This window comes from Orcinus orca, chromosome 19, assembly GCF_937001465.1.
Source record: "Orcinus orca chromosome 19, mOrcOrc1.1, whole genome shotgun sequence".
NCBI lineage: Eukaryota > Metazoa > Chordata > Mammalia > Artiodactyla > Delphinidae > Orcinus > Orcinus orca.
The window spans coordinates 9588317-9615849 of NC_064577.1; the positions used below are offsets into that span (position 1 = coordinate 9588317).

General features: G+C 45.2%; 1 protein-coding gene and 1 long non-coding RNA gene across 6 annotated transcripts in view; one reads left to right on the top strand and one right to left on the bottom strand.

The window, feature by feature from the left end:
- UBE2G1 (ubiquitin conjugating enzyme E2 G1) overlaps positions 1–1514 on the bottom strand; it is a 104057-nt gene extending 102543 nt beyond the window's left edge. For 2 of the 5 annotated variants that reach the window (XR_004481917.2, XR_004481916.2), the window contains exon 1: positions 1150–1497. Coding sequence is in view for 3 of the 5 variants with exons in the window: in XM_004267021.4 (XP_004267069.1) it covers positions 1150–1195 (46 nt within the window). In the remaining 2 variants the exon portion in view is untranslated. Of the gene's footprint in view, positions 1–1149 lie in introns of all 5 variants that reach the window. The other 3 variants (XM_004267021.4, XM_033423172.2, XM_049702613.1) reach the window with 3 other exon arrangements.
- A 214-nt stretch (positions 1515–1728) lies between these two features.
- LOC125962202 (uncharacterized) lies at positions 1729–27462 on the top strand. The gene is made up of 3 exons (XR_007473709.1): positions 1729–1806; positions 10323–10472; positions 27232–27462. It is a non-coding gene; the product is annotated as an uncharacterized LOC125962202 (long non-coding RNA).
- Positions 27463–27533: the final 71 nt, after the last annotated feature.

The window sequence follows — 27533 nt, forward strand, 5'->3', positions numbered from 1 at the left end:
CGGGGAGGTGAAGATCCGTCAGAACTGTGAAGGACACAGGCTGGGCGTTGGGCAGCAGTGGTTAACTGCTGGTTCATTTCTCTTTAAATCTGGCAGCACGTGGGGCGGCATTGTGAAGCCACCGACCCGCCTCCCCCCTTCCACTCCGCACACGTACGTCCCCGTCCCCACTGCGCATGCTCCACTCACACAGTCCTAGGAGAGTCGGAGCCAACCCCCTAAAAAGTCAACCTGGAAGCCGCAAACGGCCGGAGGCCGGGACAATGGGGGAGGGGGGACGCAGGCACCTCTGGGGAGGCAGACTGGCCACCGCCCCAAGCCAGAGCCCGCGGGCCTCAGCCCCGGGGACCCGCAGGCCTGCACAGGAGCCGGAGTCGCTCGGAGCACAAAGCCCCGAGCCGGCCAGCGAGCGGCTCTCGGCTCGGCCCGCTCCTACCCTCCCCCAGCCGGGCGGCGCAGCCGGAGCCCGTGCCAGGCGGAGGCAGGCGAGGCGGCGTCCCGCGCCCCGCAGGGTTCTCAGACCCCGCGCGCCCGCGACGAGGCCGCGGAGGCCGGGGCTTTTGTTGTCCGCCACAACTCCGCGGACCCGGCGCTGCCTGGGCAGAAGTTTGGCGCGCCTCACCTATCCGCCCGGGGGCCAGTTCCTCTCGCCCACCCTGACCCCGGCTGTCGGCCCGCGGCTCCGACAGCCGAGCTCCGGACGCGCAGCCGGCCCGACCCAGACGCTCTTCCTGCCTCGGGGGTCCGGCGGCCTCTGCCGCACCTGAGCCCGGACCCGCCCCTCCAGGGAGGGTCCGCCGGGGCTGTGGACCTACAGCCCCTCCCCCGCAACGTCCCACCGAACGGTGGGGGAGGGGGCAACCTCCCCTCCTTCCCCCGGGGCGGCAGGCCCGGTCCTGGGGCCGAGGCTGGGGCGCGTCCCCGCCCCTAATGCCCTAAGAAAGCAGGGAAAGAAGTAATGGGCCCGGCTGGGACTGGCGCCCTGGCTCCCCAACCTCGCAGGCCCGCTCCCGGCCTCGCCGGGGGCTGCCGCTTCCCCTCGCCCGTCCGGCCGCCCGCCCGGGAGCGCCCAGGAGGAGGAGAGGAAGAGCAGGCAGCTGCTCGCCGCGATCGCGGCCCGGGCCGGCGCCCCTCCACCCGCCCGCTCACCTGCCAGCTGTCTTCGCAGTAGCAGTGCCGACTGCAGCTCCGTCATCCTCCCCGCCAAGGGCCCGGGCTGGCGCCGGGGCTTCCGAAGAACTGGGGACAGGCTCTGGGGCTGCTCTAGCTGGGTGTGCTGAGGAACCCGGGCCCCCACGACGGGAGCGCCGAAGCCAACGGAGGCTGGGCTGGGGCGGCGGTAGCGGCGTCTCGCTGCCGGTGCGAGTCAGCTCGCTTCAGCTTTCCTCACAGCGCCTCACGCCCGGAAGGGGAGGGTACCCGTGCCGCCGCGGCGCGCACTGGGACTTCGCTCGCCCGCTTCCCTCCTTCAACCCGCCAGTCGGCCCCACCGGTGCCTTCCCCCGCCACTGCCTCACTGCGCGCAGGGTCGCTCCACGCAGGCGCGCTGGGGCTGCCTACTTCGGAAGCTGCCCTCCCGCTAGGCCGACCCCTCTGGCTCCCTGCCCCGCCTCCGGAGGCGGAACCCCGCCCCCTCCGCGCAGTGGCCCCTGACGCCGCCATCTTGGGAAGGTCGCCGCCTGGCCTGGTGCCGGGGCCTCGGCGGGAGACGCCCCGCAGACGCCATGACAAAGAGGTCGCGGAGGGTCAAGACAGCACCTCCGGGTCGAAGCAGGTGGTCTGAGAGTGAAGGGGCCAAAAGAAGTGGTAGGTGCCTAGTTGTTGGCGAGCGCCCAACAGCTATCTAACACTCCACATATGGTGTGCGAATTAGTCATTGTTAAAGGCGAACTTAGTATACACGGTGTGCCCCATTTTAAGCACACCTCCAAAATAGACTTCAGATATGCTGGTAGTTCACTTTACAGAAAGTTGCACAAAAAGATTCTTGAAATAAAAAAAATGTTCTGCATCTCATAGCACAAAATGTTTAAACACCATTAATAATCTCTATGTGTAAAGTGAGTTGAGATTAGCAAAATCTGATATACACGGTACAAAATATCCAGAAAGGCATCTACTATGTAAAGTCTAAGTGCGGGATCTAGGGTTTGGAAAAAGCAACCTTACCCCGCTCTACCTCTTCTCATCCTCATTCCCACAGCTTTCTGCCTTGCATAACAGAGTCTTAATAAAGAGACGGAGCAGAAGGAAAAATGATACCTAATGGCACTCAAATGTATCTGTTCCTTCAAAAATATTTTCTGAACCTGGGCTTCCCTGGTGGTGCAGCGGTTGAGAGTCCGCCTGCCGATGCAGCGGACACAGGTTCTTGCCCCGGTCCGGGAAGATCCCACATGCTGCGGAGCGGCTAGGCCCGTGAGCCATGGCCGCTGAGCCTGCGTGCCCGGAGCCTGTGCTCTGCAACGGGAGAGGCCACAATAGTGAGAGGCCCGCGTACCGCAAAAAGAAAAAAAAAAAAATATATATATATATATATATATATATTTACTGAACCTGCATTAACTTTGCACCTGAACTGTAGAAGACACAGAGAACACAGCTCTGTTCCTATCCTCAAAGGTCTTACAGTCTCCGTGAGCTCCAGGTAGGGTAGCCAGAGGAGGACCAGGTTCTAATACAGTTTCTTGATTCCAAAAATTACTGAAAAAATTGTCCTCACTCTCCCCCTAAAACAAGACTTAAAAGGAACAAATAAACATTAAGAGTGAATCTGCAGGGCTTCCCTGGTAGCGCAGTGGTTAAGAATCCGCCTGCCAATGCAGGGGACACAGTTCAAGCCTTGGTCCAGGAAGATCCCACATGCCGCAGAGCAACTAAGCCCGTGCGACACAACGACTGAGCCTGTGCTCTAGAGCCCGGGAGCCACAGCTACTGAGCCCGCGTGCCACAACTACTGAAGCCCGTGCGCCTAGAGCTGGTGCTCTGCAACAAGAGAAGCCACCACAATGAGAAGCCCACGCACCACAACAGAGTAGCCCCCCTCGCCGCAACTAGAGAAATACGACGTGCAGAAAAAAAAAAAAAAAAGAGTGAATCTGCATAAAAACATAAATCTACCATTAAAAAAAAAGGTGAATCTGGACTCCTTTGGGAAACAACTCCCTGGAGCTAACCCAGGTTTTGTGAAGCCTAAAATTTACTCCGTTTGAAGGACTCTCTTTAGGGAAAAAATTTTTTTAATTGCATTTGAATATGATTGTCTATTTAGAATGAGAAAATAAACCACAAATAACTGTATGCTTGGAAAATTGTTCCCTTTCTCTGAGATCTCTTGAGGCAGGTTGTCAGAAATTCTGCTTGATTGCAACATGGTTTCCTCTCTCACCTAAAACAAATTCCAGCCTTCAGGGGAGCTCTAAAGCTTCCTTAGCTTTACCAGAAAAAAAATCCGTTCTGACACCATCCCTCCTTTCTGGACCAAAAATCTTTCTATTTAAGTAAATTTTTAGTTTTATCAAAGTAGTAAATACACATAGTTCATAACCGGTGTATTAAGGATTATAGTGAAAAACAAACGTATTTCTCACATGTGCCCTTCACCATTCCTAAATCCTGCTTACCAAACGCAACCCCTTTTAACTCTTTTAGCAGTTTCTTCTCGTAGTTACTTCCATTTATTCTAAATGATATAATGCTTTTTCTTGACTTATCCATTTTAGACCTTATATATTTATTCTTATTGTAACTGATAAGGATTTAACTGTCATGCTACTTTCCATCTTTTATTCTCCTAAATTATTAAATTATCGTATTTAGTTATAGCAATAAATGGTTTTTACACTATTGTGACTTTGTAAATGTTGAATAGGAGAGTCAAATACTATAATGGATTATATTCATTCCTTACACAGATTTTTTTTTGGAGGCCTAGTGTTTCTAATTATACTTTTTTTTTCTTGCAGTATCTTGATTATAATTAATATCCTTCCCTTCCCTATCCCACCCTAGTGCTATCGTACCACTTACCCTATCAAGCCCTTTTTCTTGAAACTCTCCCTTCTAGAAGTCTCTATGTTACCCTCTAACCTGGGCTGGTTGCTTTGGGCTATGCTTCCTACATAGAAGTCTTCTTAGGACTCCCCTTGGCTGCTCTCCTGGGCTGAGTCTACTGCATCCTAGATCAAGTCTAATTACTTTTTGTTACTCCCTTCTTTTGCTGGAGCATATTATCAGATAACTTCTGATGAGTATACATGAGGCAAATTTTCCAAGTCCTTATAATAACAGCTGAAAATGCCATTATTTTAAACATCTATAATTAAGTGCCAGTTTAGCTGGGTACAGAATTTTATGTTTAAAATCAAATATTTTTCTTCAAAAATGTGAAAGCATTGGTCCATTGTCTTTTAGCATCCAGTGTTGCTGTTGATTCTTATTCCATTGTCAGTGACCTCAGTGACCTACTTTTTTTTCTTCTCTGGATAGTCCTAGGATTTTTTCTTCTGACTGTGTTGGGTCTTTGTTGCTGCACGCAGGCTTTGTCTAGTTGCAGCGAGCAGGGGCTACACTTTCTTGCGGTGGGTGAGCTTCTCATTGCAGTGGCTTTTCTTGTTGTGGAGCACGGGCTTCAGTAGTTGTGGCTCATGGGCTTAGTTGCTCCACTGCATGTGGGATCTTCCCGGACTAGGGCTTGAACCCGTGTGCCCTGCATTGGCAGGTGGATTCTTAACCACTGTGCTACCAGGAAAGTCCTTTTTTTGTATTTTAAAGTATCATGATAATATGCTTTGGTTGTCTATAGGATGTTTTCTTTTTTTAATTCACTGGATTCACAGTGAGCTTTGTAGTGACAGAATGGTTGTTTTCATTTACATACAGAAATAAGCTTAGAATAATGAGATAGTCTGCATTTTTCTGGTATATAAAAAATTATTTTAAAAAGCAGTTGAGGGGCTTCTCTGGTGGCGCAGTGGTTGAGAGTCCACCTGCCGATGCAGGGGACATGGGTTCGTGCCCCGGTCCGGGAAGATCCCACATGCCACGGAGCGGCTGGGCTCGTGAGCTATGGCCACTGAGCCTGCGCATCCCGAGCCTGTGCTCCGCAACAGTGAGAGGCCCGCGTACCGCAAATAATAATAAAATAATAATAATAAAAGCAGTTGATTTTTGTATGTTGATCCTGCAACCTCACTAAACTCTAAATTAACAATTTATAGATTATTTTTATTTTCTATGTAAATAATGTAAGTCCAAATAATGGTGTTTCTATTTCTTTCTTTTGATACATTGTTTCTCTTTTTGCCTCACCGTGCTGGCTAGGACCTCCAGCAGAGTTGCGTAGAAGTAGTAGTGGGCACCCTTATTTTTTTCCATTCTTAAACGGTTATTTTGATGTTTCATTATTTTTTTCATGCTGTAGATTTTTTTGTAGATCACTTTAACAAGCTAATGAAGTTCCTTTCTATTCCTTGCTTACTAAGATTTTTTTAAATTTATTTATTTATTTTATTTATTTATTTTTGGCTGCGTTGGGTTTTCGTTGCTGCATGCGAGCTTTCTCTGGTTGTGGTGAGCAGGGGCTACTCTTCATTGCGGTGCGCAGGCTTCTCACTGTGGTGGCTTCTCTTGTTCCGGAACACGGGCTCTAGGCATGCGGGCTTCAGTAGTTGTGGCTCGTGGGCTCTAGAGCGCAGGCTCCGTAGTTGTGGCACATGGGCTTCATTGCTCCATGGCATGTGGGAACTTCCCAGACCAGGGTTCAAACCTTGTCCCCTGCATTGGCAGGCAGATTCTTAACCACTGCGCCACCAGGGAAGCCCTAAGATTTATTTTTAAAATAATCCCCAAATCTTTATCTCCAGCCCAGATCTTTCACTAGTTCATGTCAGCGCATCTAACTGTTTAACTCTGTGTTCATTGACCTAACAAATGTTCATTGAACACCTACTGTGAGCTAGAGGTGATTCTAAGACCTAGGGTCGGGGAGTAAACTAGACAGACCAAGTTCCTGCCCACATGGCACAGACATCCAGTGAGAGAGGACAATCAGTTAAAAAGGTAAACAAATATTAAACAAGTCATCATTATAACAAGTGATATGATAGAAGTAAAAAAGGAAAAGAGTAAAGTTTAGATAAGGTAGTCAGGGAAGTCCTCTCTCAAGAGATTATATTTGAGCTGAGTTCTGAATTACAAGTAGGAGATGCCATTTGAGGATTCTGGGGAAGAGCATTCCAGGCGAGGAAAAGCTACTTCTAAGACCCTATGGTAAGAAAGACCTCGGCTTGGGACTTCCCTGGTGACACAGTGGTTAAGAATCTGCCTACCAATGCAGGGGACATGGGTTCGAGCCGTGGTCCGGGAAGATCCCACATGCCGCAGAGCAACCAAGCCCGTGTGCCACAACTACTGAGCCTGAGCTCTAGAGCCTGCGAGCCACAACTACTGAGCCCGCAAGCCACAACTACCAAAGCCCGCACGCCTAGAGCCCACATTCCACAACAAGAGAAGCCACCGCAATGAGAAGCCTGCGCACCACAACGAAGAGTAGCCCCTGCTTGCCGCAACTAGAGAAAGCCCACGCACAGCAATGAAGACCCAACACAGACAAAAATAAATAAAATAAAATAAAAAAATCCAAAAAAAGCTTAAAAAAAAAAGAATGTAAACCCTGAAAAAAGTAAACCCTGAATATCAATTTAGAAATGAATAAATAAATTTATTTTTTAAAAAAAGGAGAAAGAGCTTGGCTTGTCCAAAGACTAGAAAGGGGGTCAGCATGGGTGTGGCGGCCCTACTGGAACCTGATGAAAAGGGTGCTAAGAGCAGGTTGGAGAGGCAGACAGGGGTCATCTTACAAAGGAGGCCTTGTTGACCACAGGAAAGAGTCTGGATTTTAGTTTAGTTACAGTGGAAGCCTTGAGACTGGTGATTTTTTACATTGTTTAAAACTCCCTTTGGCACTTATACAAAAGAGAAGACTTTACTGGAAGATCAGTAAGAAGGTTATTGCAGAAGATGAGGCAAAAGATGGTGGTAACTTGAACCAGAATGGGGGCAAGGATGGTAAAGTAGGTGTGGGGAGGGGAGATTGGGAATGGATTTGAGATAAAATTTTGGAAGTAAAATAGGAAGGGCATGCTGATGGATTGAATGTGGGTGAAGGGGAAAGACGACTCCTAGGTTTATGACCCCTGGAAGAACTGGCTTTATTTCAAAAAGGAAGACGGGAACAACAAGTTCAAGTGGGTGATATAAAGAGATCTATTTTGGATGAGTTATATTTTAGCTCTTTATTAGACATCCAAGCAGAGATGTCAAATTAGCATATGCATACATAAGACGAGCTCAGAGGAGAGGCCAAGGCTATAGGTTATAGATCTGTAGATACAAATTTGGAGAGATCAGGTTTCCTAGGGAGAGAGTGAACTGAAATTTTTTTATTTTTATTTTTGGCTGAACCACGTGGCTTGCAGGATCTTAGTTCCCCAACCAGGGATGAACACAAAGGAGAAAAACCAGTGTGCGGTGTTACAAAAGCCAAGACAGGAGCAAATGTTCCCAGGAGGAAGGAATGGTCAACTGCAACAGGCTATTGAGAGGTAGAGAAAGATGAAGACTGAGAAGGATGCACTGAATTTTTTTTTAATTAAGACAACATTCACTATGTACAAAGTAACTGAATAACCACTTTGATGCATTACCTCACAGATTACATACATTAACCCTATTATTTCCATTCTACAGATGAGGAAACTGAGGCTTAGATTCAGCGGCCTTCTCAGATGTCAAATCCTCTTAAAACATAGTAAATGGTGGAATTGAGATTGAAACCCCAACTGTCTGTTGCCAAAACCTGAGCTATTACCCACTGTACTGTACAGCCTCCTGTAACAGCAGGTATAAGAGGCTGCATTCTGTCTCCTTAATATATTAAGTTACTTAACAACTCACCCAGGCATGACCATACTACCTGTTTCACATTTCACTACCTGAAAGAATTTAGTAACATTTCACACCCGGATGTTTGTGCACTTTGTCTTCCAAATCTTTTAGGAAAATATTCAACGAAGAAATTTCCAGCATTAACCTGCAGGTGGTCTCAGTATTAACACTATTCTATTCAGAGAAATCTTTATATAATGTATTCTGCATTTGGAATTTTTTTTCTCGAGGTATAATTGACATATTAGTTTCAGGTGTACAGCATAATGATTCCATGTTTGTATACACTGAGATCACCACAATAAGTCTAGTTACCATCCATCACCATACATAATTAACAAAAAAATTTTTTCTTACAATGAGACTTTTAAGATGTACTCTCTTAGCAACTTTCAACTATTCGATACAGTATTATTAACTATAGTCTCCATGATACACATTACATCCCCGTGACTTGTTTTATAACTGGAAGTTTGTACATTTTGATTCCTTTCACACTCCCCCTCCCCCACCACGCACTGAATTTTGAAACTGAGAAGCTGTTTTTGACCTTGATAGAAGGATTTTGATGGAGCAATGTTGACAGCAGGCAGAGCAAAGTGGGTTGAAGGCTAAATGCAAGATGGAAAAATAGAGATCTCAGTGTCGTGTGCTTATTTGACGTTTGTGGTCATGAACTGCAAAAGGAACCAGTAGGTCCAGCCCGGTAATTTTTTTTTTTCTGGCAATTTTCAGTTGCTCAGGTGTAGGCATGAAAAACTCTGATAGCTGGGGTACATTTAGGGTTGGGGGCTATCCGTCAAGTAACTGGAGATTGAGATGGAGACAGGCAAGTTTGTTGAAGTTGTATGAAGAGAGTGCCTGTAGTAATGGACTCTTCTCTAAGCTGAGTAGAGAAGGAAGTGAAAATGGGAGGGAGCTGATAGTGAAAAAGTGATACAAATAATGGGATCTTGATGAGTTTGAAGAGTTGTGTGGTATAGACACTAAAGCAAATTGGCTGGCAGGATAGGAAATGGTGGTCAGGGTGGGGGGTTTGAAATCCAGAATTCAGTTGAGGTATGGTCATGGGTGGTGAGTTGGTCTCCTGTGAACATAGGAGAGGCTGGCGGGTGGGGAGGGGAGGGGAGGGGAGGAAGTCAAGGAGGTGACAGGCAGGAGTACTGGATAGGTCTTCCACGTGGGTAATTAAGTCCCCAAGGACAAGAGGTGGAGTAGAATGAAGGGAAAGGCTGTGAACCAGGAGACAAAGTTATTGGTGAATGGGTCCACAGATAATAGCAATAAAGAGAGTAATAAGTGGGACTTCCCTGGCAGTCCAGTGGTTAAGACTCTGTGCTTCCACTGCAGGGGGCAAGGGTTTGATCACTGGTCAGGGAACTAAAATCCCATAGGCGGAGCGGCACGGCCAAAAAAAAAAAAGAGAGAGTAATAAGTGGTATAGCGGAGATGGCATTAACCTCCAAGAGCTCGGGTTTGGGAAAGTAAAGGAGAAGAAAGACTGGGAAGAAGCAGTGAGGAACCAGGAGATGATGCTAAGCCTACTGGCCCTGAGATCCATGAAATGTGAGAGAAGACAGCCTTCCCTTGAGAGGGCTGAGGAACCTGAGTCCTTAGAAGAGAGCCGGGTTCAGATAAGGCCAGGAGGTGAAGAAGTGTCCCGTAAGCACCTCAAGCTACTGTGATCAGAACACACTGTCAGGGTGGGGGTGGGGAGATAAATCAGGAGTGTGGGATTAACATATATACACTACTACCTATAAAATAGAGAAACAACAAGGACCTACTGTATGGCATAGGGAACTATACTCAATACCTTATAATAACTTATAACGGAAAAGAATCTGAAAAAAATAGATATATTTTTATACATATAAATGAAGCACTTTGCTGTACACCCAAACCTAACACATTGTAAATAAACTATACTTCAATTTTTTCTAATGGTTAAAATTAAAAAAAAAAAAAAACCTTAAAAGTAAAAACAAAAACCTCACTGTCTTCCCCCCAACCTGCTGTCACATCTGACAGTACCTAGTCACCCAGGTCAGAAAAGAGAGAGTCAGCCTCGGTGCCCCACCCCCTTTCTCACATCTGATCAACCACCAAGACCTAAGTGTTCCCTCTTTTCCATTTCCTTGGACACTCCTTAATCGAGGACTTGATGACTGCTGCAACCTCTGGAAGGGTCTCCTGGCCACTGGTCTTGACCTTCTCTCCCTTCATCTATTTTCTGCAGCCACAGCAAAACTTTCAAAATGCAAATCTGCTATTGTTCCAATCCTACTTAAAACTCTTCAGTGGCCTCCCAAGTATTACAGGATGAAGCCCAAACTCCCCAATATGGTTTATAATTTTTTTTTTTTTTTTTTTAGGTACGCGGGCCTCTCACTGTTGTGGCCTCTCCCGTTGTGGAGCACAGGCTCCAGACGCGCAGTCTCAGAGGCCATGGCTCACGGGCCCAGCCGCTCCGCAGCATGTGGGATCTTCTCAGACCGGGGCACGAACCCGTGTCCCCTGCATCGGTAGGCGGACTCTCAACCACTGCGCCATGAGGGAAGCCCCACAATATGGTTTAATTGTCCTTTACAGTCTAGTCTCTGTAGACCTCTCCAGGTTTATCCTGCACCTCTCATCCTGTACCTTTCCCTGACACTCTCTGCTCCTGGCACAGTACACTTCCTTTCCTTCCTCTAAAAGGTCAAGGGGTTTTTTTATACCTCTGGATCTTTCCACTTGCTGCTTCAACTGCCCAGCACGCTCTTTTCTGCTGTGTACTTGGCAAGCTCCTACCAATTCATCTTTCAGGTCCTTGAAGGAAGCAATTTCCTCCAGAAAACCTTTCACAATCTCAAAATTAATCTTACTCCTATGTTTCCTATCTCCAACGTGTATTACATATCCTATCCTAACATTTATCATGCAGTATTTCAGGTTTTTTTCCTTTCAATTGTCAGTAAGCTTTGGGATGGCAGGACTCTATTTTACTTCTCTGTTCTCAGAACTTAATATAATGGTGCTATGCAGTAGGCACTCAACAAATATCTGTTGAATCAATGAGTCAATCCTATTAAATTAATAATAAGATAGTCTTTCAAGACTAGTATAAGCCTACACTTATTAAATTTGGGTTTGTATACCTGGCAGAGGGTGGTACAGAGTGGTGTGCCAAGGTGTTCTTGAAGCCTCAGAATAAACCTCTTTAGGATTGTTAATTTTACTAATTTTTTTGAGGTTAAAAAGTAAAAAATAATTAAAGGAAAATGTGTAACTTTAAATGCTTATTTTAGAAGAGAAGAAAGACTGAGAACTTCATGAGCTAAATACTTATTGTAAAAAGTTAGAAACAGAATAGCAAAATAAACCCAAAGAATGATGCTGGGACAACTGGATATCCACATACAAGAGAATGATGTTGGATCCCTCCCTCACACCATATACAAAAATTAACTCAAAATGGATCAAATTCTAAGTATAAGAACTAAAACTAAAGTTTTTAGAAGAACACATAGGGACTTCCCTGGTGGCGCGTGGTTAAGAATCCGCCTGCTGGGCTTGCCCGGTGGCGCAGTCGTTGAGAATCTGCCTGCCAATGCAGGGGACATGGGTTTGAGCCCTGGTCTGGGAAGATCCCACATGCCACGGAGCAACTGGGCACGTGAGCCACAGCTACTGAGCCTGCGCGTCTGGAGCTTGTGCTCCGCAACAAGAGAGGCTGCGACAGTGAGAGGCCCGTGCACCGCAATGAAGAGTGGCCCCCGCTCTCTGCAATTAGAGAAAGCCCTCACACAGAAATGAAGACCCAACACAGCCTAAATAAATAAATAAATAAATTTATTAAAAAGAAAAAAGAATCCGCCTGCTAATGCAAGGGACACGGGTTCGAGCCCTGGTCCAGGAAGATCCCACATGCCGCAGAGCAACGAAACCCATGTGCCACAACTACTGAGCCTGCACTCTGGAGCCATGAGCCACAACCACTGAAGCACGCGCACCTAGAGCCCATGCTCCGCAACAAGAGAAGCCACCGCAATGAGAAGCCCACACACCGCAAGGAAGAACAGCCCCCACTCGCTGCAACTAGAGAAAGCCCATGCACAGCAATGAAGACCCAAAGCAGCCAAAAATAAATAAATTAAATAAATAAATTAAAAAAAAGAAGAACACATAAGCATAAATCTGTGTGACCTTGGATTAGGCAATGGTTTCTTAGATAAGACAACAAAAGCACATGCAACAAAAGAAAAAATAGATAAATTGGACATCATCAAAATTAAGAACTTTAAAAAAAAAATTAAGAACTTTTGTGCTTTAAAGGACATTGTTGAGAAAATTAAAAGAAAACCAAAACAAAGGGAGAAAAGTTTTACAAATCGTGTATCTGATAAAGGATATCCATTCATAATATATGAAGAACTCCTACAACTCAATAATAAAAAGACAACCCAATTTTAAAGTGAGCAAAGGATCTGAATGGACATTTCTCCAAAGAAGATATACTAATGGCCAATAAGCACATGAAAAGATATCAATATCATTTGGCATCACAAAAATGCAGTCAAAACCACAATGAGATATTACCTCACAACCACTAGAATGGATAGAATACAAAAGACAGATAATAAAAGTGTTGGGGAGGACATAAAGAAATTGGAAACTTCATACATGTTTGGTGGAATTGTAAAATGGTGCAGCCACTGTGGAAAAGTCTGGTAGTTTCTCAAAAAAGTTAAATATAGAATACTAGGGACTTCCCTGGAGGCGCAGTGGATAGGACTCTGCACTCCCAATGCAGGGGGCCCGGGTTCGATCTCTGGTTGCAGAACTAGATTCCACATGCATACCACAACTAAGGAGCCTGCCTGCTGCTACTAACACCCGGGGCAACCAAATAAAATAAATTTTATAAGTAATAATAAGGGCTTCCCTGGTGTCGCAGTGGTTGAGAGTCCGCCTGCCGATGCAGGGGACACGAGTTCGTGCCCCAGTCCGGGAAGATCCCACATGCCGCGGAGCGGCTGGGCCCGTGAGCCATGGCCGCTGAGCCTGCGCGTCCGGAGCTTGTGCTCCGCAACGGGAGAGGCCACAGCAGTGACAGGCCCGCATACCGAAAAAAATAAAAAAATAAAAAAATAAAAATAATAGTACTTACCTCTTAAGTTGTGGTGAGGACTGAGTTAATGTATTTAAAAATATATAGAGAATACTACATGATTCAGCAATTCTACTCCTAGGTATGTACTCAATAGAATTGGAAACATGTTCACACAAAAACTTGCACAGAAACGTTTGCAGCATCATTATTCATAAAAGAAAAAAGTGGAAACAACACAATTGTCCATCAACTAATGAAGAGGTAACCAAATGTGGTATATCCATACAATGGAATATTATTCAACCATAAAAAGAAATGATGTACTGTTACATGCTACAACGTGGTTGAACGTTGAAAACATTATTCTAACGGAAAGAAGCCAGACACTAAACCCCACATATTATATGATTCTATTTACATGAAACACCCAGAATAGGCAAATCTGTAGAGACAGAAAGTAAATTAGTTGTTGTCTAGGGATGGGGTCGGAGGGAAGGAAATGGAGAGGAACATATAATGGATACAGAATTCTTTTTGGAGTGATGAAAATGTTGTGGTAATGGCTGTTCAACTCTGTGAATATACTAATAACCACTGAAATGTGTATACTCTATGTGGGTGAATTTCATGGTATACAAATTATATCTTAGTAAACATGTTATAAAAAATAATAAATATACCCAAAGAAATAAGAAAATAATACAGGCGAGAGCACAAGATTGAGAATATAAACAACAATCAGGAAAACCAGTAAAGAGGAATAACAAGGCCAAAAATTGGTCATTTGAAAAGTCTAATAAACTTGACAAACTCTGGCAAACGAAAGAGAAAGCACAAATAAAATTAAGGGTGAAAAGAAGCAAAACCACATGGATTAAAAAGATAATAAGAGGATTATGAACAATTCTGTACCACAATTTGAAAACTTAGATTAAATGGATAACTTCCTAGAAAAATATAATTTAGTGAAAGACTTAACAAGTAACAGAATGTAAATCAACTATACTTCAATAAAATAAATTTTAAAAAAGAAAAAACAAATACATTTTTAAAAAGAAGTAATGAAAAGCCTAAATAATTCCATTGCTATTAAATAAATGGAATTGGTAATTAAATGTCTTCCTAAAAAGAAAACTACGGCTCAGATATTTTTGGTTTTGCTTTTTACTTTTTTTCTTTCTTTCCTTTTTTCTTCCTTCCTTCCTTCCTTTCTTTCTTTCTTGGCTGCATCAGGTCTTAGTTGCAGCTGGTGGTCTCTTCGTTGAGGCGCTCTCTTAGTTGTGGCGTTCAGGTGTTCTCTCTCTAGTTGTGGCATGCAGGCTCCAGGGCACGTGAGCTCTGTAGTTGTGGCAAACAGGCTCCAGAGCACGTGGGCTCTGTAATTTGCGGCACACAGGCTCTCTCGTTGAGGCGCACAAGCTTAGTAGTTGTGGCGCGAGGGCTTAGTTGCCCCTCGGCATGTGGGATCTTAGTCCCCCAACCAGGGATCGAACCCACCTCCCTTGCATTAGAAGGCAGATTCTTTACCACTGGACCACCAGGGAAGACCCAGGTCTAGCATAATCTTTTATTTTTAAAATAAATTTATTTATTTATAGTTGCAACAAGCGGGGGCTGCTCTTCCTTGCGGTGTGCAGTCTTCTCATTGCAGTGGCTTCTCTTGTTGTGGAACACCGGCTCCAGGCGCATGGACTTCAGTACAGTAGTCGTGGCACATGGGCTCAGTAGTTGTGGCTCGTGGGTTCTAGAGCGCAGGCTCAGTAGTTGTGGCACACGGGCTTAGTTGCTCCGCGGCATGTGGGATCTTCCCCTACCAGGGCTCAAACCCACGTCCCCTGCATGTGCAGGCGGATTCTTAACCACTGCGCCACTAGGGAAATCCCTCCTTTATTTTTCTTTAATATTTTATTTATTTATTTGGCTGCGGTGAGTATTAGTGGTGGCTTGCAGGCTCTTAGTTGTGGCATGTGGGATCTAGTTCCCTGACCAGGGATTGAATCTGGGCCCCCTGCATTGGGAGCGCAGTCTTAACCACCAGGAAAGTCCTGATGCAAAATTCTTAAAGGAAAACATTAGCGAATTGAATCCCACAATATGTAAAAAAAAAATAGCACATCATGTCTAATTTGAGGCTGGTGTAAAAGCATAAGGAAGCCTTGTGGGGCTGGGGCGAAAGGTATGAGGGGAGAGGATGGCAGGCTGTGACGTCAGCGGTACTAGGCTTCCTGGACCAGAGTGAGGAGTGGATTTTATTCTATTTGCAGTGGGAAGTCATCGTAGAGTTTGAAGTAGTCTCTCCTCCTTCAAGACGTTTAACTATGAAGGAGAAAAGAGGTGGGGCAGTAGCTCAGGGGAGGGCTATGTATGCACAGCCCAGAAGACAATGACTTAGTCTTTTTTATTGATGCTCCCTCCTTATACCCTCTACCCTCCCAGCTGTTTTCACAGATTTGAGCAGCAAACCTGTTCCTTTTTGGATCATGGTGGAGTAACAGTGCGTGCACAGGTGCCTGCAATTCCCCTTAAATGATAATTAGCTTCTTCATACTTTGGTGCTTTGGTTCTGCCATCTGAAAAATGGGATGGGTCTCCAGAAGGTGTTGAGTGTAAGGCCTTTGGGTCCCTCAGAGGAAATGTTTGCTAGGACACCAAGTTTCCTGCAGGCTGCAGAGCAGCCCACCCACCCTCAGTGCTTGCTGGATGCCTCACAGCAACCCTGAGGGTCCCATCAGAGAGACTGAGGCCCAGAGAGGGGAATCGGACTGCCCAAGGTCCCAAGGGAGGCAGAGATCAATCCAGAGACAGAACCCAGGCCTCAGTTCTCATTTCCTGTTGTTCTCACGAAGCACACTGTGGCCAGAAACAGTGAACTTGAGACTCAGAAAGTGCTAAGATCTAATTCCCCTGAAAACCTCACCTCTCCTCACCTGTCCTGGGTATTTAGGACTCCCAGAAGTCCTTATCTGCCCCACGTGCCACCCATCTCTGAGCCCAGGTCCCCTCACCTGTCTGGGTGTTTGCCAGCCTCAGCAATAAGGAAGCTGCTGTTGATCTCAACAAGTATGTTGATAATGGAGTTACAGCAGGATGAGCCAGAGGAGAGTATGGAAGGACTGACCCTGGGTGACTTTTCCAAGAAATACGACTATCAAGGAAGGAGTCAAAAGATAGAAGGCAGTGGCTAAAAAGTGGGACCAAAAGAGAAGTTTTCGTCATTGGTTTCGGTTGTGATTTCCTTTTAGGTTGAGGGAGTTGAGAATAAGCTGGAATGCTGACAATGAGTCAGTGAAAAGAAGGATGATAAAGATTCAGGAGAGGGAATTCCCTTTCGGTCCAGTGGTTAGGACTCCGTGCTTTCAGGACTGAGGTCCTGGGTTCGATCCCTGGTCGGGGAACTAAAATCCCACAAGCTGCATGGCAAGGCCGAAGGAAAAAAAAAAGATTCAGGAAAACAAGAGGGTAACAAATTGAGCAGGGTCCCCAAGAAGGGGAGGAGGTGTGCCCCACAGCACAGATGGAGAAGTAAACTCCAAACAGGAAGGGGAATTCTCTCTTCGAAACTAGAGAGAAGGAGGAAGGAACTAACGTGGATGAAGGTGAGTTGGGGGGGGCAGGAGGCCATGGGGGAGGCAGGAGGAGCAAGGGTACAAGGGGGTGTGGAGGTTTAAGAAATAGCCACTGTGGGGCTTCCCTGGTGGCGTAGTGGTTGAGAGTCCGCCTGCCGATGCAGGGGACGCGGGTTCGTGCCCATGTCCGAAAAGATCCCGCATGGCTGGAGCGGTTGGGCCCGTGAGCCATGGCCGCTGAGCCTGCGCGTCCGGAGCCCGTGCTCCGCAACGGCAGAGGCCACAGCAGTGAGAGGCCCGCGTACCGCAGAAAGAAAAAAAAGAAAAAAAAGAAATAGCCACTGTGGAGAACAGTAGAGAATTGACTAGGGAAACAGGGAAGAATGATCAGGCAACCTTGAGAGCCCAGCTGCTGTTGGAATACATTTATAGCAGCACCAACCTGCCCAGATACGTGATTTTTTTTTTCAGCCGTGTTCATTTGCCCAGATGTAGACACAGAGAAGATGGAGATTTGGAATGATTTAGGGCTGGTATGACACAAAGACAAGTGTGGAAGAGAGTTGAGGATATTGGTGAAAGGGTTGACATGATGGACCAGAGACTCCTGTTATTGGAAAAACAACTATCCTCAGAAGAATGTGTTTTATTGGCACCATTTTTCCAGGTTCATGGAAAAGCTCAGACAAAGTTCTTTTTTTTAATTATTATTTTTAAAAACAAATTTATTTATTTATTTATTTTTGGCTGTCTTGGGTCTGGTAGCCGTGGCCCGCGGACTCTCGCCCTCACACTGCAACCAAGAGCCTGCGTGCCACAGTGAAAGATCCTGCATGCAGCAACTAAGACGTGATGCGGCCACAAATAAATAAATATCTTTTAAAAGAAGAGTATAAAAAAAATGAAATAGTGGCTCTGTGTACACACGCACACACACACAAACACTACATAAACAAAGGAAACACATAGTTTGATGACTAGGAAGAGGCTGTGAGCTGATTTCTTAGTGGTTCAAATACTTAGGGCTGTAACTGCTAAAGTTAACGTTTCTAAACAACAGGGTCTATTTTTTAAAAATTGTTTACTTCAGGGGGATCAAAGGAGGCTGATAGATGATGACCCTGTTATACTCCTGACACAGTTAAAAATGCACCTGTTCACTCCTTCCGACAATCGCTTGTTCGCTGGTTTTTCACACATACATTCAGCAGGTGGGTGCACGTGAGAAAAGTCTGGAGTTGAAAGGCGATCTTGCATCATTCAGGACTTAATTCCTACCCGCCACACAGACATAAATCTCACCCTTAAGAGCTTATCATTCCCAAAGAAAGTCAAAGCATTTAAACCAATGCCTTAAAGATTCTGCTTCCATTCTGAGATGGAATTATACTTTGGTTCTTCAGCAGGGCTGACCTTGAATGGTGATGTCCCCCAGGGCTCTGGACAGCACATGGTGATTTGCACAAGGGCAAGTTCACGCCCATGTATCTTTGACAAAGTCCCATAAACAGTGTACTGAAACACCCGCCCGTCCCCCCCAAAAAAAGCATAACTACACCTGGTCACCTTGTTTAGCTATACTTAGGCAATGTGTATGCTGATATAATTAGATGATCAAAACGCCAACAGTAATTCTTCCAAAGGAACCGCAGCTAATGATACAAGACCCTGCTGGGATTACCAAGGTGGGGAACCGTGGATGCCACCGTCTGCATCTATTTGTGGAAGGATCTCTTTCTCTGGCTGGAGTTGACTCTGCCAGCATGGCAGCCAAAAGTGTGGGAGAATTAACATGCCCTTCTCACCCCCAGCTGTCCTCAATGGGCGACTGATCTGATGGGAGTTGGTATTTACTCCAGCTCATCACCCCTCAGGTGGGAAAATTCTGAGAGGTGTGTTCTGCGCTGATCCCCAGAGGTCCCCTGCAGAATCGGGCACTGTTGCCCACAGAGATCACCTACCTGACAGTGCTTTTATTTATTTATTTTTTTAAACATTTATTTATTTGGTTGTGCCAGGTCTTAGTTGCGGCATGCGGGATCTTTTAGTTGTGGCATGTGGGATCTAGTTCCCTGACTAGGGATCAAACCTGGGCTCCCTGCATTGGGAATGCAGAGTCTTAACCACTGGACCACCAGGGACGTCCCGACAGTGCTTTTTTTTTTTTTTTTTTGATTGATTTTTGGCTGCTTTGGGTCTTCCCTGCTGCACGCGGGCTTTCTCTAGTTGCAGAGAGCGGGGGTTGCTCTTCCTTGTGGTGCACGGTTTTCTCATTGCGGTGGCTTCTCTTGTTGCTGAGCATGGCTCTAGGCATGCGGGCTTCAGTAGTTGTGGCTCGCGGGCTTAGTTGCTCCGCAGCATGTGGGATCTTCCCGGACCAGGGATCAGACCTGTGTCCCCTGCACTGGCAGGCGGATTCTTAACCACTGCGCCACCAGGGAAGCCCCTAACGGTGCTTTTTACTTGCTTCTTCCCCTTGCTTGCTTCTCGTCCCCACTCCTCTACAGGTGTTCCTGGGATCACCTGCCAAAGAAACCTCTTGCATTCAAATCTTTGTCTCAGGATCTGCTTCTGGGAAAATCCAAACTAAGACAGGGGAACGTTGCCAAGTATGAACAAAGGCCCTTGGAAGCCCAACTGATACTCATTATCAGAGGCAGTCTCTCTCTTACCCCATAAACTAATTTAGCTTCGCAGTACTCTCAGAGGAGCTTTTGACTCACTCATCATGTATCTCATGGGAGGGAAGGGGACTGCAGGGCAAACTTAGTGCATGTTTCATAACTTCTTTCACTTAGTTTTAACTCTTTTAGGCTGAGACAGAGTGTGACATCTAAGCAGGGGTTGGTGAGGAGTGGGTACAACCTGGCAGGGCAGTGGGGCTATTCTTCACAGCATGAAGTTCATTGTTTGTTGGTTTATAGCTTCTTACCACAGAAAATCTCAAACATACACAAAAGTAGAGAGAATAGAATAATGAACCCCTGTGTATCCATCATCAGATTGGACAACTACCAACTTATAGCCAATATCTCCCCACTCCACCCCCAATTATTTTTATCTTTTATTATGTTTTTTTTTTTTTTTTGGCTGTGTTGTGTCTTTGTTGCTGCCCGCGGGCTTTCTCCAGTTGCGGCGAGCAGGGGCTACTCTTGGTTGCGGTGTGTGGGCTTCTCATTGCGGTGGCTTCTCTTGCTGCAGAGCACAGGCTCTAGGCGTGCGGGCTTCAGTAGTTGCGGCATGTGGGCTCAGTAGTTGCGGCTCACAGGCTCTAGAGCGCAGGCTCAGTAGTAGTGGTGCACGGGCTTAGTTGCTCCCCGGCATGTGGGATCTTCCCAGACCAGGGCTCGAATCCGTGGCCCCTACATTGGCAGGCGGATTCTTAACCACTGCGCCATCAGGGAAGCCCCACCCCCCCCCAATTATTTTAAAGTGAAGCCTGTAGGGAGGGAATTCCCTGGCAGTCCAGTGGTTAGGACTCAATGCTTTCACTGCGGAGGACCCAGGTTCAAACCCTGGCTGGGGAACTAAGAACCCCGTAAGCCCCGTGGCCAAAAAAAGAGTAAAACCCATATATATTATTTCACCTGTAATACTCAGTATCTCTAAAACATCAGGACTCTTTTTTTTTTTTAACGTCTTTATTGGAGTATAGTTGTTTTACAATGGTGTGTTAGTTTCTGCTTTATAACAAAGTGAATCAGTTATACATATACCTATGTTCCCATCTCTCTTCCCCCTTGCGTCTCCCTCCCTCCCACCCTCCCTATCCCACCCCTCTAGGTGGCCACAAAGCACCGAGCTGATCTCCCTGTGCTATGTGGCTGCTTCCCACTAACTATTCCTTCTACATTTGGTAGTGTATATATGTCCATGCCACTCTCTCACTTCGTCCCAGCTTAGGACTCTTTTTATAAGCATAAACATAGTATCATTATCATATCTAAAAAATTAATAATTCCTTAATATTATCAAATATTCAGTCAGTGTTCAAATATCCCCAACTGCCTCATCATTATTGTTATTATTACTATTTAGTTTTTTATTATTATTACTATTTAGAACTGTAGACTACTTACTAGTTTACAGTTATCTAAAAAAAGGTCCATATTTTTTGATTGGTTTTATGTCTCAAGTTTTTTGGTTTTGTTTTGTTTTGTTGCCGGGCTGGGTGGCTTGTGGGATCTCAGTTCCCTGGGAACCCAGGCCATAGCAGTGACGGCACTGAATCCTAACCACTAGGCCACAAGGAAACCCCCTTAAGTCTTTTTTTAGTCTGTAGGTTCCCCCCCCCCATCTCTATTTGTCTTTCCTTGCTATTTATTTGTTGAAGAAATCTGGTCGTTTATTCTTATATAATATCTTGAGAGTTGAATTTTTACTGACCACATCAACAGGGTCTGTCATTTAACATGTTCTCCAACTTTCTCTATTTTCTGTAAAGTGGTAATCAGATCTACAGAGCTGATCAAATTTGGATTCCATTTTGTTCCAAGACACCTTTTTATGTGGTATTAGGGACTTCCGTCAAGAGGTACATCTGTCTGGTTCTTCTTTGTTTTCTAGTTTCTATCTTGATTAAAAACAACCACAACCACAAAGCTGTGATGTTTACACTGCCATGGGACAAACAGAATTGTGATTTACCTTTTGTAACTTATGTGGCTGATTCCCCAGGTTCTTCTGCAGTGTGAACTAACCTGTCCCCAATGGTTACAGTGTTTTCCTGCTGGGATTCTGAGACATGGCTAGGAGTCAAATGGAGAGCAATGTCTTCATGTGAGAGGGCCAGTGAGGGTAGGGGACAAGATTTCAAAAATACCTGACTCAAGCTATGGACGCAGGAAAACTGTGTTTGAATCCTCAGGCAAGGCTCAGCTGGGTAACCATGGATAAGCAGCTTAACTTCTTTTGACTCTCAGTTTCCTCAACCCTATACTGTGATAAATAATAATCTCTCCCAAATAGGGCTTACAGTGGACCTTTTATTATTATTATTATTGTAATTATTATTATTATTTTCTTTTTTTGGCCACACCACACGGTACGCAGGATCTTAGTTCCCTGACCAGGGATCGAACCCATGGCCCCTGCAGCGGAAGTGCAGAGCCCCAACCACTGGACTGCCAGGGAAGTCCCTGTAGTGGACCTTTTTAATCTTGTGGTCACCCAGCATCTTTTGGAAAACCCCTCCTACACAAGCCAAGACAATTTCTCATTATGAAAATAGAAGGTACAATAAAAGATAGACTCTTCTATCCAGCCTCCTGTGTAGTTAGGGCATAGGTATGTGGTCCAGTCTTTTCCAATGAGATGCAGCTGACTTTGATTCAGAAGAGAGATATATGAGGAAGAGGATGCTGCAGGGAGTGGCAGGAACTCAGAGCTTTTGTGGGGCATTTGGAATACTCGGAGTGGAGATCCTTTCTCCCTTATGACAATGCCCAGTGGTGGCAAAAAACAGGTGCTTTGCTGATAACAGTCCTGGGGTAAAATTGGCATATTGTTCCTGGCTATGTAGCCTTCAAGCCCAATTCTCTATCCTGCTCAGAGACTGTGTGAGCTATTTATATCCTTAAATACATTCCTTTACTGTTTAAACCAGTCAGAGTATATTCTTTTATTTGCAGCTAAGTTCCCTGACAATTATGGGGATTCCAAGATGTTGCTAAATATGGTGTCTAGTATGAGGAAGGGAGGAGTCAAACTCTACCTGAAGCCTCTGGCCTTCTAGGTAGATGACATAATGCATTTTATTATTGTTTACGTCAAACTAAGTTGGGTTTTCTGTTCTTTGTACTTAAAAGCATCTGGATTGATTTCCGTGTGTACCTTCAGTGCCTGGTTGTACCTAAATATGCTCAATACGTGTTTGTTCGTAATCACCTTTTAAAAATTACAATATAGGTAATTCCCTGGTGGCACAGTGGTTAAGAATCTGCCTACTAATGCAGGGGACACGGGTTTGATCCCTGGTCCGGGAAGATCCTACATGCCTCAGAGCAACTAAGCCCGTGCTCCACAACTACTGAGCCTGCACTCTAGAGCCCGCAAGCCACAACTACTGAAACACACGCGCCTAGAGCCCGTGCTCCACATTAAGAGAAACCAACCGCAATGAGAAGCCCTGAGAAGCCCACGCACCGCAACGAAGACTCAACACAGCCAATAAATAAATAAATAAATAATAAAATAGAAATTACAATATAAGGACATAAAATAAACTGTACATATTTGAAGTATATCATTTGAGTTTCAACACATGCAAACACCCATGAGTCCATCACCTTAATTAGGCAATGAACCTACCCATCATACCTAAAAGTTTCTTCGTGCCCTTTTATAATCTCTCCCTCTTTCCTTCCACCCCAACCCCAGGCAATCACTGATTCCTTTGCTGTCACTTTCTAGAATTTTACATAAATGAAATCAAACAGAATATACTCTTTTTGGTCTTCTTTCACTCAGCATAATTATTTTGAGGTTCATCATGTTGTGTGAATCAATAGTTTGTTCTTTTTAACTGCTGAGTAACATTCTATTGTATGGATATACCATAATTTGTTTATCCATTCTAATGGTGGTTACTTGGGTTGTTTCCAGTTTGGAGTTATTACCAGTAAAGCTTCTATGAACATTTGTGTAAAGTCTTTGTTGGGGAATTCTCTGGGTCCAGTGGTTAGGACTCCGCACTTCCATTGAAGGGGGGCGCAGGTTCGATCCCTGGTCTGGGAACTAAGATCTCACATGCCCCGCGGCACAAAAAAGTCTTTGTGTGGACGTGTTTTCATTTTTCTTGGGTAAGTATCGAAGGACAGAATGGCTGTGTTGTATGGTAGGTATTTCATTTTTAAAGAAAATGCCAGACTGCTTTCCAACGTGTTTGCTATTTTACATTCCCACCAGCAGTGGATGAAAGTTCTACTTGCTTCACATCCTTGCCAGCACTCAGGTCAGTTTTTTAAAAGTTTCTAGCCATTCCAGTAGTACCTCATTGTGATTTTACTTTGCGTTTTCCTAATGATGTGGAGTATCTTTTTCAAATATTTATTTGCTATCTATGCATCTTCTTTGATGAAGTATCTGTTTACATTTTTTGCCCATTTAAAAAAATTATGTTGTCTTCTTATTGAGTTGTAGAAGTTCTTCATGTATTCTAGTTACAAGTCCTTTCTTAGACATGTTTTGCCAATACTCTCTCCCAACCTGTGGCTCAGCTTTTCATTTTTGTAAGTGTCTTTTGAAGAGCAAAAGTATTTATTTTAATGAAGTCCAATTTATCCATTTTTTTATAGTTTGTATTTTTTGTGTCATATATAAGAAATCTTTGCCAAACCCAAGGCCATTACTATTTTCCCATAAGATTTATATTAGCAACTTTGTAGTTGTAGCTCTTATATTTTTTAGGCCTGTGATCCATTCTGAGTTAGTTTGGTTACATGGTGTGAAGAAAAGGCCAAGGTTCACTTATCACAGCAATTATTTATTATGTACTCTTTTAAAACTTTTCCCCCAGTTTTACTGAGATATAATTGACATATAACATTGTATTTGTTTAAGGTATACAACATAATGATTTTATATATGTATATACCGCAAAGTGATTACCAAAATAAGTTTAGTTAACATCCATAACCTCACAAGTTATAAATTTTTTTCTTGTGATGAGAAATTTTAAGATTTACTACTCTCTTAGCCACTTTCAAATATACAATACAGTATTGTTAACTATAGTCACATGCTATACATTAATCCCCAGAACTTATTCATCTAATAACTGGAAGTTTGTACCTTTTGACCACCTTCATCCCCATCCCACTCCCCGCACACACAGTGTTTATTGTTTGGGTCATCTGATTTAGTCCTGACATTCTTTGAAGTAAGTATTATCATGCCCATTTTACTGATGAAGAAACAGAGTCTCAGAGAGGATAATTACTTTGTTGAAGATCTCTTCTCTAAGTTGTTTTGATAGAAATTTACATGTAATTCTCCCTATTATATTTAAGGTTTTTTTTTTGGCTGCCAGGGAATTCCCTCTCCCTACTATATTAATTGCCATTACCTTCCCATTAAAAATGTGAATAGAATTGGTGTGTCCATTAGGATTCTTTGATTGCAAACAACCAGAATCACCCAACACTTAACCCTAATGCCTAAGGATGTATTGGGTCCCCTGACTCCAAGAGTTGGGCTGGCTTCCCTACTAAATCAGGGCTCCAGTGATGTCCCTAGGCCTTGGCAGATCTCTGTCTCTCTCTCTGCTTGGCTCTGCTCTCCTTTTTTCATTGGCTTCCTTCTCAGGCTTCAGATAGAAGCCCAATGATGGCAGCAGCTTTCAGGGTCGAGACCCACCAAGAGGATCATCTGCCTTGTTCCCAGAAGCCCCAGCCTCCTGCTTGCTAACTTCAGACCCTTGGCTTCTGGAGGTACACGCAGGAGAAACATAAGACAAAACCTTTCCGAAATGTACAAAAGGGCCGCTTCTTTAAGCCTGTCCACGCAGCACCTGCATCAGAACCACCTGCGGGCATCTGGTAACAGGCAACTTTCTGGGCCCAAGCCTCTCTTCCTGCAGGTTGACTTATGAGGCCCCAGGAAGGAGAGAGATTCATCAGGGAGCCAGGGCTGATCTAGGAAGAAAACCCAGGGAGGAAGGGAGAGAGAATGAGGGGCAGGAAACATGTCCAGCCTCAGCTCCAAGGACTCCCGTGTATTTTCCCTCTGGCTCCCGTATCAAGAGAAAAGGCCAGTGCTGAGCCCAGCAGGAGGCTTTGGAGGGAGGTGGCTTCCTGCTAACTAGGGCCTCTGAGTGTGCTCTGAAGGCTCAGATTGCCGCCCCTCACCTCCCAGGGAGGCTCAACATAGCAGGCATCTCAGGTCTCCCAGCCTCAGGCACAGACATCTTCTGTTAAAGGAGGAGGCGTGGCTAGGGGAAGGAGCTGGGTGGGTCAAGCTCTAGCAAGTATGAGAGCTGCCTCCTTTGGAAGGGCTTAGGAAGGTGGGGAGGAGTGCATAGGCAGGGTAAACTAGGTAGAGCCTGATCCACTAGGGAGGGAGGCAGAGGGAGGCCAGGACCTCAGTCACTGAGGAGGTAGGCACCTACCTTCCCTCTGCCCCACAGAACCTGTTCCACTGCTGTCTTTAGTTCCTCCCCTGGGCCAGCCAAGGGCCTCAGGGGTAGAGGTAGGTGGGCAGAGAGGTGATGGGAGGAGAAGCAGACAGGTGATGGGAGGGAAGAAGCTGCCCAGCCCTGGGGAACAGATGTCTGCAGGAGAGACAGGTGCCCAGTGCAGGCAGATGCAGCTTTCCCATGATCACCTGCTCCGGAGCCAGAGGAGTGACCCTGTCCATCAAGGGATGGGCACTGCCTCCTGGTTTCATTAATGCCATTTTATTATTTATTTTTCATTTTTTTGGCCACACCCTGCAGCATGTGGGATCTTAGCTCCCCGACCAGGGATCAAACCCGGGCCCCTTGCAGTGGAAGTGCAGAGTCTTAACCACTGGACCACCAGAGAAGTCCCTCATTAATGCCATTTAAATATATATATATATGTGTGTATATATATATATATATACACACATATATATATTTTTTAGCTGTGTTGGGTCTTCATTGCTGTGCGTGGGCTTTCTCTAGTTGCGGCGAGCAGGGGCTACTCTGTTGCAGTGCACGGGCTTCTCATTGCGGTGGCTTCTCTTGTGGTGGAGCATGGGCTCTAGGCGCACGGGCTCAGTAGTTGTGGCTCGTGGGCTCTAGAGCACAGGCTCCATAGTTGTGGCGCATGGGCTTAGTTGCTCTGCGGCATGTGGGATCTTCCTGGACCAGGGCTCGAACCCGTGTCCCCTGCATTGGCAGGTGGATTCTTAACCACTGCGCCACCAGGAAGCCCCATTAATGCCATTTTATACTTCCTCAGCCCATAAAATGTCATCTTATGGCCACTACATCAGCACAGTACTTGTTTGGTTGGTTAGCTGTAAGATTTAGAAACAATGCAGGATGGGATTTCCCTGGTGGCACCGTGGTTGAGAATTCGTCTGCCAATGCAGGGGACACGGGTTTGATCCCTGGTCCAGGAGGATCCCACATGCCACAGAGCAACTAAGCCCGTGCACCACAACTACTGAGCCCACATGCCACAACTACTGAAGCCCGCATGCCTAGAGCCTGTGCTCTGCAACAAGAGAAGCCACTGCAATGAGAAGCCCATGCACTGCAAAGAAGAGTACACTGCTCGCCACAATTAGAGAAAGGCTGTGGGCAGCAACAAAGATCTAACACAGCCAAAAATAAACAAATTTTAAAACTTATTAAAAAAAAGAGAAAGAAAGAATGTAGGAACAGTCTTCTCATCCCAAACTCTCATTGTATAGATGGAAGACTGAGGTCTGGAAGGGGCAGGGCCATGAAGCTATTTAATATGCTTATCACCTTCTCTCATGGAGCACTGTGGTAGAAAAGTCCCCTACTTTAAAAATTATTTTATACATGCACACATACATAATATACATATGAAATATATATTTCATAATATTTTGGTTAATTTGATATTTCAAAAACTCATAAGGCACCCAAAAAAATAAGTCTTCTTCCCATTTCTATTCTTGGTCTCCCAGAATAACTAAGCCCGTGCACCACAACTACTGAGCCCACATGCTGCAACTACTGAAGGCCGTGTGCCTAGAGCTCATGCTCCCAACAAGAGAAGCCACCACAATGAGAAGCCTGCGCACCATGACAAAGAGTAGCCCCCACTCGCCGCAACTAGAGAAAAGCCCGTGTGCAGCAATGAAGACCCAACGCAGCCAAAAATAAAATAAATTAAATAAATTTTTTTAAAAACCCCACTTAATTTTAGTACCTAGCTGCTTCATTCTTTTTAACAGTACGTAATATTTAATTGTATGGCTGAAGCATA